Here is a 17,877-nt window from a genome sequence, read left to right on the forward strand (position 1 = left end):
AATAAATTAAAATAGAATACTTTTATCTACATCAATAGCAGCCAATAATACAATAGACAATATGAAAAGTGAAACTTGGAATTAAAAACTGAAATTGATTAATTGAAAAAGTTCAATAAGAAATGGAAATGTGTTTCTAAAGCTGCTTCTAACGTTCTAAGGCAACTATAAACATTAACAAAAAATATAAAGCAGGGAAAATAAATTGACTCTGGAAAATGTAAGAATAAATTAATAAATTAATAAATGATGCCTTCAGGAAAGAAAATAGTAAATAATCTATTTAGAAACTACAGAATCATATCAATCTTTAAATTAACTTTGTTAAGGGTAAATCTACCTTTAATCTAAGTTGATCAAAAAATAAGAACTAGAGCAAGAGATTGATGTAAAATAAACAAGTTGAGTTCTAAATTAAAATATGGACTAGCAAGTGTAATTTATTGAAGGAATTGAATTACATAAGCATTGAAAATTACTATTCTTCATCCACATGACAAAATGAACCTGAATAAACCTAAAATAAATACCAATTTGAAATACTAGAGTTTAACAGTTCTTTGGGGAACTTTAAAATAAAGATAATAAATTGGTTGTAACGATAAGACACTTAAAATTAAATTAAATTGAATTGGTTAATAATGGAAAATAAGGTTACACATTTTAGTGGAGTTCTATATCTAACAAAGGAGAAGAAAAGAAAAGAAAGGAATGAATCATTATAATTATAATCGGAAAAAATATTTTATAGAGTAGATTTTTACTTTTTTAAATTTTTAATTTTTTAATTTTTTAATTTTTTAATTATTCATAAATTAAGTCTTAGTTAGTCTTTTATTAATTGGTTAAACTTAGGTCCGGAAATCCAACGATAGAAATGCTAATATAGAAAAAACAAAATTGAATAAATAAACGGATGCAGAAATGCTCACTTTTGACAGTCACTTTTTTATATTTGATATTATCCATTTACTTTAGCAATAGACTTTCAAACCAAATCTAAGAGGAATAATAAAGATTAAACAAAGCTTAGAATATTTTTTTTAAGCTAATAATGTCATATATTTTAATTTAATTAAATTAATAATTAATTAATCTAATTTAAGAGAGTTAATACAAAGAGTATTATGATTAATTAAATGATTTGACAATAGATTTGGATATAAAGTTATTCAAGAAAACATTTTTTAAATACAAATAAATTAGGTTGTTCTATTTGTCCCTCAGGGGGAGGACTTAGATAGATACAGTACTTAGCTGGATAATAGGTTTGTTACGTGTTTGGTGATTCTTGTTGCACAGTTCTGCCGATCAACACTGCTGAAGGGAGCTCTGTCCAGATTGCATTCAATTAGTTTAAATTGTTCATGTAGAAAACAGCTCGAGAATAAGGTACGACTGTGTTTTACTATCTCTCTGACTTGGGTAGTAAATAGGAAGGGGTTAATTTTGTCTGCATGAAGTAGTATGAGTCAATTCTAAATAAAAAGCATGATTTAAAGATGTATTGTTTCTCATTTGTCCAAAGAATGCGATGCTGTTCATGTCTTTCCTATGTTGCAGGACGAGCTTAATGATGCACTGTTGACGGGGGAGTACGTCAACAACACCTCACACGAAGAGCCCACATCCAAGTCGCCGAAAACGGGGCTGCTTCTTTCTTTTTACCTCGTTAAAGAGGTTTTTCAAAGCAGTGGATACTGGCTCCATATCAATATATATTTTATCAAAATCTCTACTTCAAAATAGACTTATTAGATTTGAGTTAGTTATTGTGAATATGTTTTTTGATGATTTGGCATTCTATTACTTCAGTTTTAATTCATAGCATTTAATTCATAGCATAATTTGGAAGTCTGTCTTTGGGGACTTGATGTATAATCGTTTTTGTTGAACACAGCGTTAGGTGTGTATTTGATGAAAAAAATAGATAAACAAAAAAAAAACATTTTCAATTATTACCACACATCCATAAATTGGTTTTGCAAAACATGAAGTTTATTTCAGCAACAAAAACGACAAGTCTGTTTTATGATGAAAACAGCAATATGCAAATATTTGAACGATAGAATGGCACGATCTGTGAAGATGTTTATACCTGCTTGGTCAGTAACAGAATGTAAACAATCCTCACTTTAAAGTCACAGTGTGAGTTGACATAACACAATATCTTCAACTGAGAAAAATCTCTAAATTTAGGAAAATTATGTCAAAACACAATCTGGAGGTTATAATCCATGTTTGTGTCTTCTTGTTTAGACTAATAAACTTACATTAGTCCTGTCTAAACAAGGAGCGGTCTCACCTGCATTTAATACAAAACTTTGCAGCAAGAATTGTATTATTGGTTTGTATTAACTCTTACATCAGTGATCTGATCCAGCCTTACATCCCAGCTCGGGCTCTTAAGTCTTGCTTCATGCTTCTGAAACAATTTAGGAAATTCTTATTTGTACACGCTTTTCCCTGACCTTTCCAGGACTCCTGTATTTGTCTTATGTTGTCTTGGCCTTTTAAAGCATGTATTTTAGCTGTTTGTTAAAGTGCTTTGTGACCCTGGTCTGGAAAGGCGCTTTCCAAATAACCATTACTTGGCAACAGAGTAATGGCAGTCTTTAATCCTTAATCCAACAGAATGGTTGAATCCAAATCGATTAGATTAGATAAACTTTATTGATCAAAAACAATTTTTTAAAAAAGAAAAGGAATTAACCTAATTTACCGTTCAACATGAATTCTGTTATGCTATTAATAATTATTTAATAATTAATTATTATTAAATTATCAGTTTTTTCAGGATGAATATAAAGGATAATTAGACACAATCTTTGTCTTTTAATTTCCATTAGAATTTGCTTTTGCAACCATTTAATCAAACCAATGAGAAGAAAGAGCAACTTTTAGGAATACGTTTGTTAATTGATAACAACATGGACAACGCACACGTCTTAACGTAAGAAATGTGTCATTATTGAAACGAGAGGGGTTCAAAATCAATAAATCGATAACAGAAATATTGTTCACATGCAAGATTTTACCTTTACTTACTTACTTTGATACAATAATGTACGATTCATTTTAAATAGTGATTAAAGAAAGCCAGAATCCGTTTCTCACTGATAACATTTCCAGATATGGGTAAATCATATTTGAATTTTTTGTTTTACATTAGCATCACCTTATAGAAAGCTAAAATAACCATTTACTTTTTTTTCCTCCAGGATAATAAACAATGTAAGAATCATGATGATTGAATTAGATCACTTTAAGTTAAATGTAGTATGATTATATGGAAATGTAAAAAAAAAAAAAAAGCTTTTAAATAGAGCCAAGAGGATAACTTCATTTGAAAAAGTTGTTGTACGAAAAAGAGTATATCAATTAAAAAGCAAACACTTTTAAGGAAGAAAAAATTGTTTAAAATGTGAACAAAATAAAGGAATATTTAAGTACGTATCATGACAGCGTTGCGTTTTTCCATCCTTTCATATTAAATATAACTTTGAAGCTAGAACTAGAGAATAATGATCATGTTAATAAACATATTTATTCAAAAGGGCAATGTCCACAACAATTTTCCTTTGTGTGCAACTTAAATTTAAATATGTTATAAATAAAACAGTAGAATATTGTGAGAGATGGTCCAAACACTTGCAACTGCACCAGGATGCTTTAAGGATCTCTATTCTTCCCTCGGTCCAACCAAAGCAAACATTTTGTTTAATCAAGACAAAACCCTGATTAGGTCGTCATCGTCATTCTCTTCAACACCTCTTGTTGGACTGTCACAGGTGGCCATCAGGCCTAGACTGAGCTCAGCCAGCTCCTCACAGCTCATGTTAGTCGTCATCATGATCTTAGTTTCCAGGCGATTACATAGCGTCCTGTATGAAGGTAATGGGTACCCTACTTCTCTCAAATACTCATAGCCTTTGGTGCCAACGGCGCAGCGAATCTTTCTGGCCTTTATAATTGTCTCTGGACACCAAACAGCACGTCTAGATCGTTTAGTAAGGGATAAAGCCCGGATCTGGTCATCGTACAAAAAGTTTTGGAGTCCTTTTTCTATGCGATCAAGGCGAAATAGGCGTTTCTTCATCTCTTCTGCCTGACAGACAAAACAAAGGAAAGTTTTAAAAACATACACATAACCTGGCAAGCCTTAAATAATAAAGAGTTTACATTTTAAATATTAGATCGCTAAAAAAACTAACTTTCTGGTCAAAATGTGCTGAGAAAATAGAGCTAAAAAGAAACCAAGACATTTAAAAAAAACAACAACAACAACAATATAATAATAATAATAAGAGTAAATTAAAAACACACACACATCACTGTAGGGAATATTAAAACCATCTTATAACCAAAAAGGACATGCTTCTTATACAATCTATAACTTTGTCAGAAAGTCAGAAAAACATAATGAACTGGTATAGAAAGTAAATAAAAACTTTCTTTCAAAGCTGGAAGTTTGTCTTTTCTTACAAATTTACAAAGTCAAAATGAAGAATCCCATTTTACTGAGTAAACTCAAGAATAGAAATTACTGGTGTTATCTTATTGGGATGTAATTGAAAGACATCCCACCTCTTTTTGTAGGCGAGCCGTTTGCTGCATCTCTTTTTCTAGTCGTTTCCTCAGCAGCTGGCACTGTGTGCAGTGCTGTTGGTCTTCAGCTGCACCTTCTATTTCTTCTTCTTCAAAGCCATGAAGCGGATTCCGTCTGGCATATCCATGGTCCCCAACATTAAGATCCTTTTCAACTACGTACAAAAAAAACAACAACACATCAACTCAAATTAAATTATAATGCGGCAATTCAACTTCAAATGTCAAACTAACATGTTATATAAACTCAGTAAAAGCAAAGTGAGATATGTCAAGGCTTTATTCATTATAATCTTGATGATCATGGCATACAGTTTTTGATAACTTCAAATTCCAAATCTCAGAAAATATAGAAAGAATATTAGAAAATGGTTCAATACTTTAGGCTCAAAGTGTCACACGCTCATCAGCTAATTAATCCAAAACACCTGGGAAGAGTTCCTGAGTCTTTAAATGGTTTCTCAGTCTGGTTCAGTAGAATTCACAATCATTGGGAAGAGAGTTGACCCGACAGTGGTGCAGAAAACCATAATTGACACCCTCCACAAGGAGGGAAAGCCTCAAAAGGTAATTGCAAAATCCATGCCCAGGGTTCAATCCCGCAAACTTTGTTTGGGATCTGTGAAGTTTATCCACGAGCCATACTGGCTGATGGAAGATTAAGGTTAAACTATTACTAATACATTTCAGGATCAAAATCATTGCATGACCAGAATCCATTTTTTTTAACCATGTCATGTCTGGGGCTCCGTAGGATCAGCTCAAAATGCTGACTCTTTATTGCAGGCTCCATGGCTATATATTGTGGGTCGCTAAGAAGTCTAGCAAAATAATGGGCCAAATCTAATAGATGTGAGGGGAGATCATTGCATTTCATGTCACATTAAGCTGGAAGCCTCGAGCGCAGCTCCAACCAGTCACGTGGTATGCCGGTTCTCAAGGCCTCAAACGTCACCACATACTTTCTAGAACAACACTGCAGAAAACTGACCAGAAACTGTTTCCTTCAACTGAGGAAAATCTCTAAATTTAGGAAAATTATGTCACAACATGATCTGGAGGTTATAATCCATGCATTTGTGTCTTCTCCTTTAGACTATTGTAACAGTTTAGATTATACGTCTAAACAAGAAGAAGCTGTCTTGCCTACAGGTAATACAAAACTCTGCAGCGACCTGCTCTAGTAGAAGAACTCACATATCCCTGATGCTCCTCATCCGCTTCCGGTGTGGCCTGTGATCAGCGGCTCCTCAAGTGGGCTCCTGCTATTGAGTGTTAAAAAAGTTGTTTTAAAAACTATTTATGCTGATATTATGCTCATTTCTCTAAGGATATGCCTCAAGCCTCATGGATCTATGATCATGATTCTGTTCAGCATCAGAAAGTCAATGGAGGACTTTTACACACGGGATAGTTAGGATCGAGCGTCCCTTCCTCAGTTTCTCATCGACGGGGACTCTCCGGAATATCGGCTGCTCTGTCAGATACCAGGCAAGTTCCACAAGAAATCAAGAAAGAAAAGCTCTCATTCTGGTGTACAAGTCAAGAGAAGACGTGCCTTTCCTCCGAATTATCTCTTTTTGAAAATTTGGATTAATTGTGTCTTTCAGAGACATGGCAGAGAGAGGAAGAGTTTATTCTGCAGCAAGAATTCTGACCGGCTCTAGTAGAAGAACTTGCATTTTTTCGATCCTTAAAACTCTTCACTGGCTGCCAGTTTCTTTCAGGATCAGCTTTCTATCAGGGGATTTTAGAACACTTCATGGTTCTTTCAACAGACCATTGTTATGGAGATGCTGACTTCATTTTCCAACAGAATATAGCATCTGCCTACACTTCCAAAAGTACCAAAACCTGGTTAAAGAACCATCAGATAATGTGATAACAGTGATTTTGAGATTTTCAATTTGAGGTTTTCATAAATTGTAAACCACATTCATCTAAATGATATAAAACGAAGGTTTGAAATAGCTTCAGTTGCATGTTATGGACCTAAGTCATACATTAGTTTCGCCTTGAAATGAACGAACCTTTGCATGATATGTTAATTTGTTTCAGTTTCACCTGTATATTAATTTTTAAATAACATTTAAAAGCATTCATGACATACTTTCAAAATGAAAGCTCTTTCCCATCTAATTCAAATATTCCATGTACAGGTACGGGGGCGCACGGTGGTGCAGTGGTTGGCGCGGTCGCCTTACAGCAAGAAGGTTGCTGGTTCACATACGAGCCAACTTGTGACCTTTCTGTGTGGAGTTTGTATGTTCTCCCCGTGTTGCGTGGGTTTATTCCGGACACTCTGGTTTCCTCCCACAGTCCAAAAACATACAGAGGTTCATTGAGAACTTTGGGAAATTATCCATAGGTATGAGAGTGTGTGTGAATGTTTGTCTGTCTTTGTGTGCCCTGCAACAGACTGGCGTCCTGTCCAAGGTGTCCCCTGCCTCAAGCCCTATGATACTGGGATACTCCCTGCGACCCCGGTACGGGATAAAGCAAATGAATGAATGAATTGATGAATATTCCATAGGTATTCATACACAGACATTTGTACTTCTCCCATCAGTCTGTTTAACTTAAATAAATATAAATAATTTAGAGAAAGTAAAACACTTCATTTATTAGAAATTATAGGAAGTCCGTTGCCTCTCACCCAATGAAGCTGAGATAGGGTCCAAGCCGCCCCAACCACAATAAGGGAATAAGGGGCAGAAGAAGAATGAATGACTGACAAATTACCTGATTCAGGTTTAGATGGCAGGACAACGTGTGGAGAAGTAATTAGAAGAAATGGTGGGTCTCCAAGATTGAACAAAGTTGGAATAGCATTGGGTTTCAGCTTCTTTCCACCAGCTGGAGATCTTGCTATCTCCTCAAACTGACTCAGCTCAAAGTGATCCTGGATGGAAATTCACAAACAAAGTGCAAGAAATTAGAAAAAAAAATAATATTGGGGAACATTTGTTTAAACGGTTTAAAAAAACGCCTGCCCAAGACATAAGATACATATAATAATTCATCGTTACTGAGGTGCCTTTTCAAAACTTACTTGACACAGCCTGGAATGAGGAGTTGGCTCAAAATCGCGCTGGCAATTTATCACCCATTTCTTTTTTCGAAAAGGGTCTTTGGGAAATCTGAAGAGCTGTTTCCCAATGCTGGTCGAGTTCGAACAGTTTGGAGCAGAACAACCTCCCATTACGCACAGTTAAAATACAGCACGCAATACGTAGCTATAATTATTTATAAACACATAATAATAAAAAAAAACAGGTTCACACGTAGCTTCGATCCTCACCACAAACCTGAATAAGGAATAAAAATTGTATTGTTAATAAATGCTTCTGACTGTTTGAGCCAAAATGGAGAACGCGTGTCCGGTGGGTGCAAAGATGACGTAAGATCGATAGAAGTCCACGAAGAATGCCTGTTTGTAAAGGTGTGTTAGAAACATTAATCTGGGGCACTTGTCAATACTATTATATAAATGGGTTATATTTTCATCTTTTAAATGAAATAAAAAGATGGTATGGCTAATAAATATGTACAAAAATGCATTTGTCATCGTTTTTTTTAACAGGCAGTAGCTTCTCGACCAACGTGTCGGAGGACCCCGTGCACACGCGTAGAGTCAAATGTTAATACTGTTTTTAATTTTTATGCAGGGCGTCGAGATGGTTAGCGTGAACAACATTGGAAAGTAATGAAATAACGTTTGTAGTCAGTGTTTTTGTTCGCTTTTCCAACATTTAGAAAACAAAGCAACCACTATTCGATTGAGTAGTTTAGTATTCTAAGCAACCGAATCTTATTCAGCATGACATCTTCACTAGTTGTTCCTGTGATTGACGTTCAAAACGATAATTTTAAAGAATTATGGCCCGCAGTTGTAATTGCAATTAAAACTTCATCCTTCGTTGCTGTTGATACGGTATGTCAAACTAACCAAATAAAGTCGTATTATATTGGGGTTTATTTGTGGACTAACGCATGGATTTTACTCTAGTTTATAAGACCCGAAAATTCCCTGTTTATTTCACTCTGTCAGCGTTAAACTACACTTTTCATTTTACTTCATTATTAACTTTATATTCTACTGCGTATGATTATTCAACCCCATTCATATTTGTAACAAGGTTTACTGGACTCGTTGGTTATGACATTCAATGATGACCAGACAATTTATTTTACAATAAAACTTTGTAAAGCTGATTAATAAGTGTGTCCTTGTGATATTTCAGGAGCTGAGTGGTCTTGGGAATCGGAGGTCATTGCTAGCAGAGTAAGTCAAAGTACTACAACTGACAGTTATAAGATCATATGCAAAAATGAAACCATATGTCAGTCACTGTTATATAAAATTAATATTTAATATGTATATTATTAATGTGTTACAGATCTATAGAGGATAGGTATAAAGCAATATGCCATGCAGCTCGCACACGTTCGATCCTCTCATTGGGAATTGCTTGCTACAAGAAACTTGACAAGGTGAAGTACTTTTTGCTCTCATCCTCTTACTCGTATGTATGTGTATAATTTAGTATTAACTTGACAATTTCTGCATGTCCTAACACTATATCACGTAGAAATGAATTGGAGGCAAATCTCACCTGGAGTTCAAACTTATTATACCTTATCCCTTCCAGTTCTTCTATCAGTTGACAAAAAATATGTATTCTAATAGACCTACTTTTAATAGATACTAAATTATAGCTGACAAAGGAGCTGCATAATGGTTGACTTGGGCTTGGTTCTGTTTTTCTATAGCTTATTCTCGTGTTATCAAATGTTGAGGTCTTTCTCTCCAAGGTGCAGAAAGTCCCTTAATGATGAGGCTCTGTTTTGAAGTAATTACCTTTTAAAGTTCCTAATTGTCTGAAATCTCGGCAAAAATACCCCCCACCTTTAGCCAGCTGTAATCACGTCCCGCGTGGAATAAATGGTGGTGTCAAACCTCAATACTAGATCAATCACAGCACAGTGGGTGTGGTTGGGATTACCAAGTTTAAAGGCTTATGCACATTTTATAATGTAAATATTTCAATTAATGGAGTTTTGTGAAAACAGACACATACTGATAAGTACGATAGAGGTCCAAGATCAATTTAAGAGACACCTAAATCAACACATTGGTGGCCCTTTAAATTGAGTTTTCTCTAAAAAAGAGCAGTCCACCTTGTTAGCTTTATTTATTAATTCTGGATGTCATTATCGATCAAACTGTACTCGTAGTAACACGTCTTGAGGTTCTGACTATGGTCCTTCGCGAAGTAATGCTACTATACGCACTATATATATTTATGTTATTTCTGAGCATTTTAGACCCTGTATTATTACAATAAATGTGTGAATACACTTTTGTGAGTCGTTGGTGAGTTGCACATCGCATGGTAAAATAACACTCTTCATTGGCAATGGCAGCTGTGTGTCATTTACAGGTATGTCAATCTTTATGATAATGAACGCATAGAAGGGGAGGACGAAATTGAGTACACTTTTAATGCTTCTTCAAATAATTTTTGATTGGATATCCATATAACAGTTAACACATGTAGACGTTGACACCTTATTACTAATGCTTTAATATATGATTCTCGCTCAGAAACTGAACTATTACGTGACTACATGTATATCTTCAATGTGCAAAAGTATTAACTTCCTTTTCAAAATATTGCTGCTCTAGTCTCCAGACACCTACTTGGTCCAGGTTTACAACCTCACTCTGTTGTGTTCCGAGGAATACATCATCGAACCCCAAGCAGTGCAGTTCCTAGTCCAACACGGATTTGACTTCAATAAGCAATACGCCTATGGAATACCTTACTTCAAAGGCAACGATAAGGTAAATGGCGATGTAGTGACAGGACTTATGGAGAGTTTAACTACATAACAACATATCTAGATACCCATCTGATTTCCCCAATGGGAATACATGTATTTTCAACTAATTAATCAATTGTTGTCTTTTCTTCCTTTATAGGGTGGAGCTGATGGCCGTGGTGTTCATATTCGTGCATTATTTACTGAACTGCTTCGCGCTGGAAAGCCCCTGGTGCTTCACAATGGGCTTATTGACATTGCCTTTCTATATCAGGTATTAGTAGGATAATGGCGTGTGTGAGACATGTCTTTTAAATGCTCCGGAATGACTCATCAGTGATGCAACCACCTTGTGCACTCAGTGTAATTAACAAAAATGATGCAGCAAACTTGTATTTATATTGTCTTCAAGTAAAACTAAATGATTTATTAAAATCATGTATAAAAATGTATTCAAAGCAAGCATGTCCTTCCTTCTAGAATTTCTACTCGCATCTGCCAGAGCGGTTGGTGACATTCACAGCCGACCTTTCTGACATGTTTCCTGCTGGCATTTATGATACTAAATATGTCTCTGAATTTGAGCTACGACTAACTGCTTCTTACCTGGAGTACGCCTACAAGAAATGGTGTGTATCACCTCCTGTCTCATTAACATATTACTTTGCCTATACGTTATCTTCAAAGGCAAAAGAAAATAAAAGTCATGTTTAACTGTTTCTCCTATGGTTTCCACCAGTAAACTTGATAACAGCCGTGCTGCAGCTTCTGAAAAGCCTGCGCACCAACTGCATATTGAGTTTTGTCAATACATTGGCAACATGTCCACCTATGTGGACTACAGGACTTGTCCAGCTGTAGTCTCCACTGAGGACAAGACTGATGTCTGTGAGCGTTTCTCTGTGAGTACTTTAATTAAGGATTTTTTTGATTTATTTGAATACCAAAATGTGTCTTTGTTGCTGTTTGACCTCATTCAACTTTCTATTGTCCTTTGTTTCTTTTTAGAGTTATTGGTAGAACTGTAAGTCCATTTTTTGAAGCAACATGGCTGTTAATTAAAAGTTTGTTATTCTATGCATAAAACTTAACAATAACTACTGTCATTAAGAACTGCCTTGGTTAGAACTTAAACCATTTCAAAGTAACTTTGTGCAATTCTGAAAAATGGATTTCTTGAGGTTGTAGTGATTTTCACACTGGTGTCTCACTGCTGGTCTCTACCTCTGCTCCATTCTAATATAATTTTTCTAATAAACGGAGACATACTTAGTGGTGTATTAGTGGCATTACACAATGGTTCGATAACCATATCCACCAATCTTCTACTGTTTATCCGAGTTTGGGTTGCCAAAGTCAGTTTTCTCCGCAGGGTTTCTAAACTGTTGAGAAATGAATAGGAGCTTAGTCAAAGTAGTAGCACTGCCTCCCAACATTGTTGAGGTCATTTCATGGGACAGACCCAGGAAATGATTAGAGACAATTTCTCCTGTTTTACTGGGAGAGCCTCGGTTTCTCACAAAAGTTATGAATGGGATGTCTTGTGAGAGTAAAGTCATAGCAAAATATATTGCTAAACTTTTAATACATTAATAGAATTAAGTTGTATTTAAAGTGCAAAATCCCAACAGAGTTATCTCATGTCCCTTCTTTTAAATTAATAATTTATTCTTATCAATTTGTACACCTCTTATATCTATCATGTTATAATGTTTTAAATTAATTTAATTCTTTTGACATATAATATTGACTGTAATATAATTTGTGTGACAAATGTAGAAGCGCATTTGTTTAAAAAATATTGCATTATTATATGCTCTTTTGTTTGACTTGCAGGGTTTTGGCTGGTGTCCAAAGGGAAGCAAGTGTCCTCTTTCCCATGACACTGACCTAATTGTTCTCAAGGATGAGAACACCAAGCAAGATAAGAGAAAGAAGAGAAAGAGAGGGAATGATAAGAAACATTCAGGTAACGGAGCTCAGGATGGGTCAGCTCAGTGCAAAGTCGCCTGCATGGAAGTGTGTGCAGAACAAACGGAACACATCAATGACAATGTAAGTGAAGGGAAGGAAGAAGGTGGCACCCTAAATGGAGATGGAAACACAAAAGGAAATCATCTGGAAAATGTGCTGAAAGATTCAGACACGTCTGCTGTCGGTCCGGCTAAGAATGTCAGTGAAGTTGGAAACACAATGACAAAATCAAAGCTGGATCAACTTCCTGACAAATCAACTAAAACAGAGAAGAAGGTTGATGGAGGAACACACAGGGCTGGTTTTGATGCATTTATGACAGGATACATATTTGCATTCTCCTGCACTCAAATTGAGAAGCAGGATGAAGAGAGTAAGGGGGCATTAGCTCCTTTATTTCTCAACAAAGTGTACCTCAGTGGTAAGGCTGCCCCCCTGCATATTGTGAAAAGTACCTTTGCAAAGTCATCAAAGGCCCACGTGGAAAAGATGAAAATGGTCTGGAACCAAAAATAAACATGTCCTCTAACGGGTAGAAATGAAAAACAAATGTTGCAATCACATAATGATTATTTCCTTTGTATCTACAGTATTTGTACAATGTTGACATAAAGCTTGATTTATTTTCTTGATACAAAATAAATGTTTTACTTTGTCATTGAGCGCTGAAATATTAATAATTTCACACGTTATCAAAATAAAGTTTCTTTAGAAATTCCATATATTCTTTGCTTTCACTTTCGTTTATTTTTCAATACGCTTTGGAGACACCTTAATGGAGATTTAAAAAATAAAAGCCTCCAATGAACTCCCTACTTTATTATAACAAACGAGATGGATTACATGATAGGAAAACGTTCTATTGTACCACCAAATCACTCGGAGCACAGAGGCCGTTCAGTCACAACGCGTGTAGAATGAGTAAATAAACTCGTATACATTATTTTGAAAAATGTAATTTTCCACCGGAAATGTTTCCTTCAGCTGACGGTTGTCTTCGTTATCATTGAGAACTTCCTTTTTTTCTTTCACACCTTATTTAGATACTCGTGTCTCGTATAGTTGGTAATAATGTCTGTCATTGTTCGTTAATTATGCAGAAATAGTTGTCATTCTGAGTAAAGTCGTTGCTGACATATTGTTTCTGAAAAAAATCCGGAGAAGTTGCAACCTCCCCCCGGAAGAGGAACTGTATCTGTCCATCCGCTCCAGCTGACCTGTCTTGTGTGTTGCAAGCTTTTTTTTCGCTTCAATTCGGTTATTTTTTACATTTGAAGCGAATTCTACTGAAAGGATCGCCACTGTTCTGATAGTGATATGGCAGCGGATGGAATGGAATACAACATCGTGTTTCCAGAGGCAGCTATGTCCGGTGAGCATCACCTTATACTCTATTCAGATCGCACAGCAGGCGTTCAACACAAAGAAGAGATGAATGAGTGGAATTATTCCTGTTGCAGAGTCACGCTGGAAGGGGACAAAGGAGCCAGTTGTTATTCTTTTGGGATGGGCTGGCTGCAAAGACAAACACCTTTCCAAGTACAGTGCCATCTACAACAAGCAGGTGAAACATTAACGCTCAGATTTCACATCATTAAAAACATCTACCACATTGAAAAATATACTTGAAATGTATCATATTTGCCTGATATATACATGAATACCGACAGTTAATCAATTTGTTTTTTTTTCACGAACATATCAAAGTAAGATAGTATGTGCATTCTTAAAAACAGCTTTAATTTCTTTATGCAATATCTAAAAATTATTAAAATTAAAAAAAAATACTTGTAGTCATTGAATGACGACCTGTTAGTAAAAACATCAAAATTCAATAACAATAAAGAGGTTAACGTATAGCAAATTGGGTAAAATTAATTGTACAGCTAAGATAGCCGATGACAACGCTTTGGTTTCCGTCTATTGTTACAGAACCGTATTTAATCTAAATATAACAAAGAAAAGTAGAGGAGGAAAAGGAAATCGAATTTTGACATGACAATTTAAATACGAGATATTTCTGTCTACCTTGAGGTTCTTCAAAAATCCAAATGATCTCACCCTACAATGTTTAATGCTTTTCTGCATTGTTTGATAACATGGTAATTATTTTAATCCATTGACATCACAAGTTAAGAGAGTTTAAACCCTTTTGACATCACTATAATTAAATTAAAATTTCCTAACATCAAAAATCACACATTTGAACTTGGAACTCATTTTGTAAATATACTTAAGTACTTTTTGGACATTGTTGATTTGAATACATCTTTAATCATAATATTCTTTTGTATGAAAATAGTAATATTTTTTACCATCATATACATTACTTTATTTAAGTTTTTGTTATACTTTCTTTTAATAGTTGATGAACTATAATTATGGTGAGTTGTCCCACTTTTTCCTGTTCATTGAAAAATCGACATTATATGATGCTGTGATTATCAGATAATATTAAAAAAAATGTTACAGTATATCCTTTTAATAATATTGAATTTCAGGTATTAATGTTTTTTTTCTTTCCCTTTTTTTACATACAGGGTTGTGTCACAATCTGCTACACAGCTCCTTTGAGAAGTGTGTTCATTTTGGAGCCTTTTGGCTACAAGGAGCTGAGAACCACTGCTCTTAAGCTGCTTGAGGTCCTTTTTGATTATGAGGTGGAGAGCAGTCCTATCTTCTTTCATGTCTTCAGCAACGGGGGCTTCATGCTGTACCGCTACATTGTGGAGCTGCTGCACAGTCAACACCAGTTCGAAAATCTGAGTGTCATCGGAACAGTAGTTGACAGCGCACCGGATAGTGGGAATGTCCTCGGAGCAGTACGCGCACTTAAAGTTACTTTGGGACCTAAAATTCACACAGCCCTTACAGTTGTGCTTCTGTCACTGTTTGCAGTGACAATTTTCTTGTTGCGAGTTGTATTGTACCCGCTGACCAAGTATGTCCATCGGAACCACTACGATGCCATGCAGGAGACACCCCCTGCTTGGCCACATTTTTACCTTTTCTCCCAAGCTGACCAGGTTATCCGGCACAGAAGTATTAAACTTTTCATGGAGACTATGAAAAGCAAGGGTGTCGCAGTAGACGGTTATGATTTTCTCACCAGTTCCCATGTCAATCACTTAAGAGATTTCTCTGAGCAGTACACTAACTTGTGTTTAAAATTCCTGATTACATGCATGAAAAACAAAGAGAGGACACAAGGAAAAAGCAGACTCCGAATTGAAAAACAATGATTAAAAAAAGCGTTTTCTTTTATGCAACACAAGGAGGATCCGCGATAGTCCACATGGTGGCGGTGTTCTTCAAGCAGAGAGCACTCTATCCATGGCTGTAATGTCATGACGTTAGGACGATCAACGACTCTTTCTGCGAACCATGTTTCAAACCACTCACGTTTAAGACAACATTGGAAAATTAAATTAATGTATCTCCTATTTAATGCTGCTTAGAAATTCATGAGGAAATACATCTGGCATCAAATAACTACTTGAATGTGGTTCAAGATCAGATAAATGTTGATTCTGATACTCTCCAACAGCAGAGGTTAAGTCTGGATGAACTCCATATTGAAGAAGAAAACGTGGCAAGAGATTGTTCTGGTCAATGGTGGTGAGCAATGGATATTTAGCAGAACTGTTTTGTTCTCTACTACTGATGTGCCTTTAATAAATCAAAATGCCTAATATTTTTGGTCTACCTTTGGTGTTTTTTCTTTTGTAATGTTCGAGCACTATAAATTTGTATTTTAGGATTTCTGCAAAGTGACTTTAATCAGTTTAAGACCGACATAATCTATTTCACACATGTCCTTTTCTGTAATAACTGCAATATATGTATTATTTTACTCACTCAGTAAAACTTATCTTAAGAGAAAAACTCATCCAAGTTGTTTCCATAAGTATTATACCTGAATATGTTAGTCACCAGAATTTAGTGGATTACAGCAGAAAACAGCCATGCAGGAACCCTCACATGAAAGTAATGTTGATACTAATTGAACAATTTCCTGAAGGAGACCTTCAGAGAGATCAATAAAGTTGTATCTATCTTTCTACTCGTAGAATAAATATGTTTTTTTTTTGTATACACATTTATTATGTTTTTTTTTAACTGTTAACCTAGTAATGAAAAAGCTTAAACAATCAAATTTGAATATTGTAATTATAAATCCAGTCAAAGCCATGCGTAAGGTAGGAATACCTAGAATACAGTACTGATTTCTGCACCTTGTTGTGTTCCACTGTCCGAAGGGTCAAATGGTAAAAATTAGCCTGAGTCAAAAAAAAAAACAGCGCTGTTGACCTGAGTCTCACCAAGTGCTTCGTCTCTTGGAGGAGAGTTCACACTCATTGAGTTGTGAGGCAAAGGGTGAAGATGACCAAGGGCTGCCAGTAAACCAAAAGGGCGCTGAGGTTCATGATGCTCTAACCAAATCCTGCCAGGTTTCATCATATCAAGATTGAACTGGTTCTGACTGTTTGTCAAGAAAGGAACATTTTGTGAGTTTCACAAGGGAAATGGAAATTTACAGAGTCTGCACTTTTGTCTGGGTGAGCTTCAGGTCAACAGAAATAAAACTTTTCAATAACCTTGAGTATGTTTTTATTTATTTAACATTTTTATGCATGAAAATTATCTTTGCTTAACTGTAGTTCTTTACATTCTGGTAAACCTAATGCATGTTTTATATATTTCATACATTCATATATTTTTTAAAAAGGAGTCTTACCTATTCTAGTCTAGTCTAGTCATCTTAGCAAAAAAACCCATTTAATACACACACACAAGAAGGGTGACCAATATTGACATTCCACATAAAATTGAATCCAATTTAGAGAATGATGATATAATATCACTAAATAATTTAGTACCACTATACTGGATGGTTCTTAAGCTTCTCTTAAGAGAGCGACTATAAAAGTTACTGCAAATTGATTATACGATAAATTCAGACACAATAAAGAGATGTTGGGTGTGGAAATGATCCAACTCCACTAAGTATTATGACCATTAATAATTAACAGAAAATGTAAAGTGTCTGAATTGTTTGAATGATATCTTTTTTAACCTCAATAAATGCTTTTAGGTTTTTAATAACTTAAAATGATTAAATGTCCCTACTTTTTTGTATAGTTATACAGTGATGCACCTTCATTTTAGATTATTTAGGCAAAACGCCTCCAGGAAGTGCTATAGCAGACAGTCATGGAATGCCTCCAGTTGGAAGCTTCTGCAAGACAAGTACTGCTCATGTTCACAGATCCAAAGGCAAAACAAGAGGGTTGAGCAGATGGATGGTTGGATGGCAAAGCTTGTCAAGTGATAAAGATTTGTTATCTATTTTGTTCTGTCAGCAATTCTTTAATTCTTAAATCTAAATTAAATTATTTATTATTTTGAAATAGAAAAACAAAATATGTCTGATTAGAACCCATTAATCATATGTCATATTTGGCACAA

The 17,877-nt window shown here is 35.2% G+C and overlaps 3 protein-coding genes across 3 annotated transcripts; 2 read left to right on the forward strand and 1 right to left on the reverse strand.

Annotated features, from left to right (window-relative positions):
* Nucleotides 1-2,017: 2,017 nt before the first annotated feature.
* On the reverse strand, nt 2,018-7,962 carry LOC148063135 (uncharacterized). The gene is made up of 4 exons (XM_087811633.1): nt 7,661-7,962; nt 7,351-7,510; nt 4,588-4,763; nt 2,018-4,108 (listed from the first exon to the last, which is right to left on the reverse strand). Exons 1-4 carry the CDS (start codon nt 7,808-7,810, stop codon nt 3,725-3,727), a joined length of 870 nt encoding a protein of 289 aa, XP_087667759.1. The 5' UTR covers nt 7,811-7,962; the 3' UTR covers nt 2,018-3,724.
* A 308-nt stretch (nt 7,963-8,270) lies between these two features.
* toe1 (target of EGR1, exonuclease) lies at nt 8,271-13,128 on the forward strand. The gene is made up of 8 exons (XM_087810821.1): nt 8,271-8,542; nt 8,853-8,893; nt 9,009-9,102; nt 10,298-10,456; nt 10,595-10,708; nt 10,915-11,063; nt 11,174-11,336; nt 12,271-13,128. Exons 1-8 carry the CDS (start codon nt 8,429-8,431, stop codon nt 12,922-12,924), a joined length of 1,488 nt encoding a protein of 495 aa, XP_087666947.1. The 5' UTR covers nt 8,271-8,428; the 3' UTR covers nt 12,925-13,128.
* A 279-nt stretch (nt 13,129-13,407) lies between these two features.
* tmem53 (transmembrane protein 53) lies at nt 13,408-16,102 on the forward strand. Its single transcript, XM_087810994.1, has 3 exons — nt 13,408-13,780; nt 13,869-13,972; nt 14,949-16,102. Exons 1-3 carry the CDS (start codon nt 13,726-13,728, stop codon nt 15,648-15,650), a joined length of 861 nt encoding a protein of 286 aa, XP_087667120.1. The 5' UTR covers nt 13,408-13,725; the 3' UTR covers nt 15,651-16,102.
* The last annotated feature ends 1,775 nt before the right edge of the window (nt 16,103-17,877 follow it).

Source organism: Callionymus lyra, chromosome 16 (genome assembly GCF_982586985.1).
Source record: "Callionymus lyra chromosome 16, fCalLyr1.hap1.1, whole genome shotgun sequence".
NCBI lineage: Eukaryota > Metazoa > Chordata > Actinopteri > Syngnathiformes > Callionymidae > Callionymus > Callionymus lyra.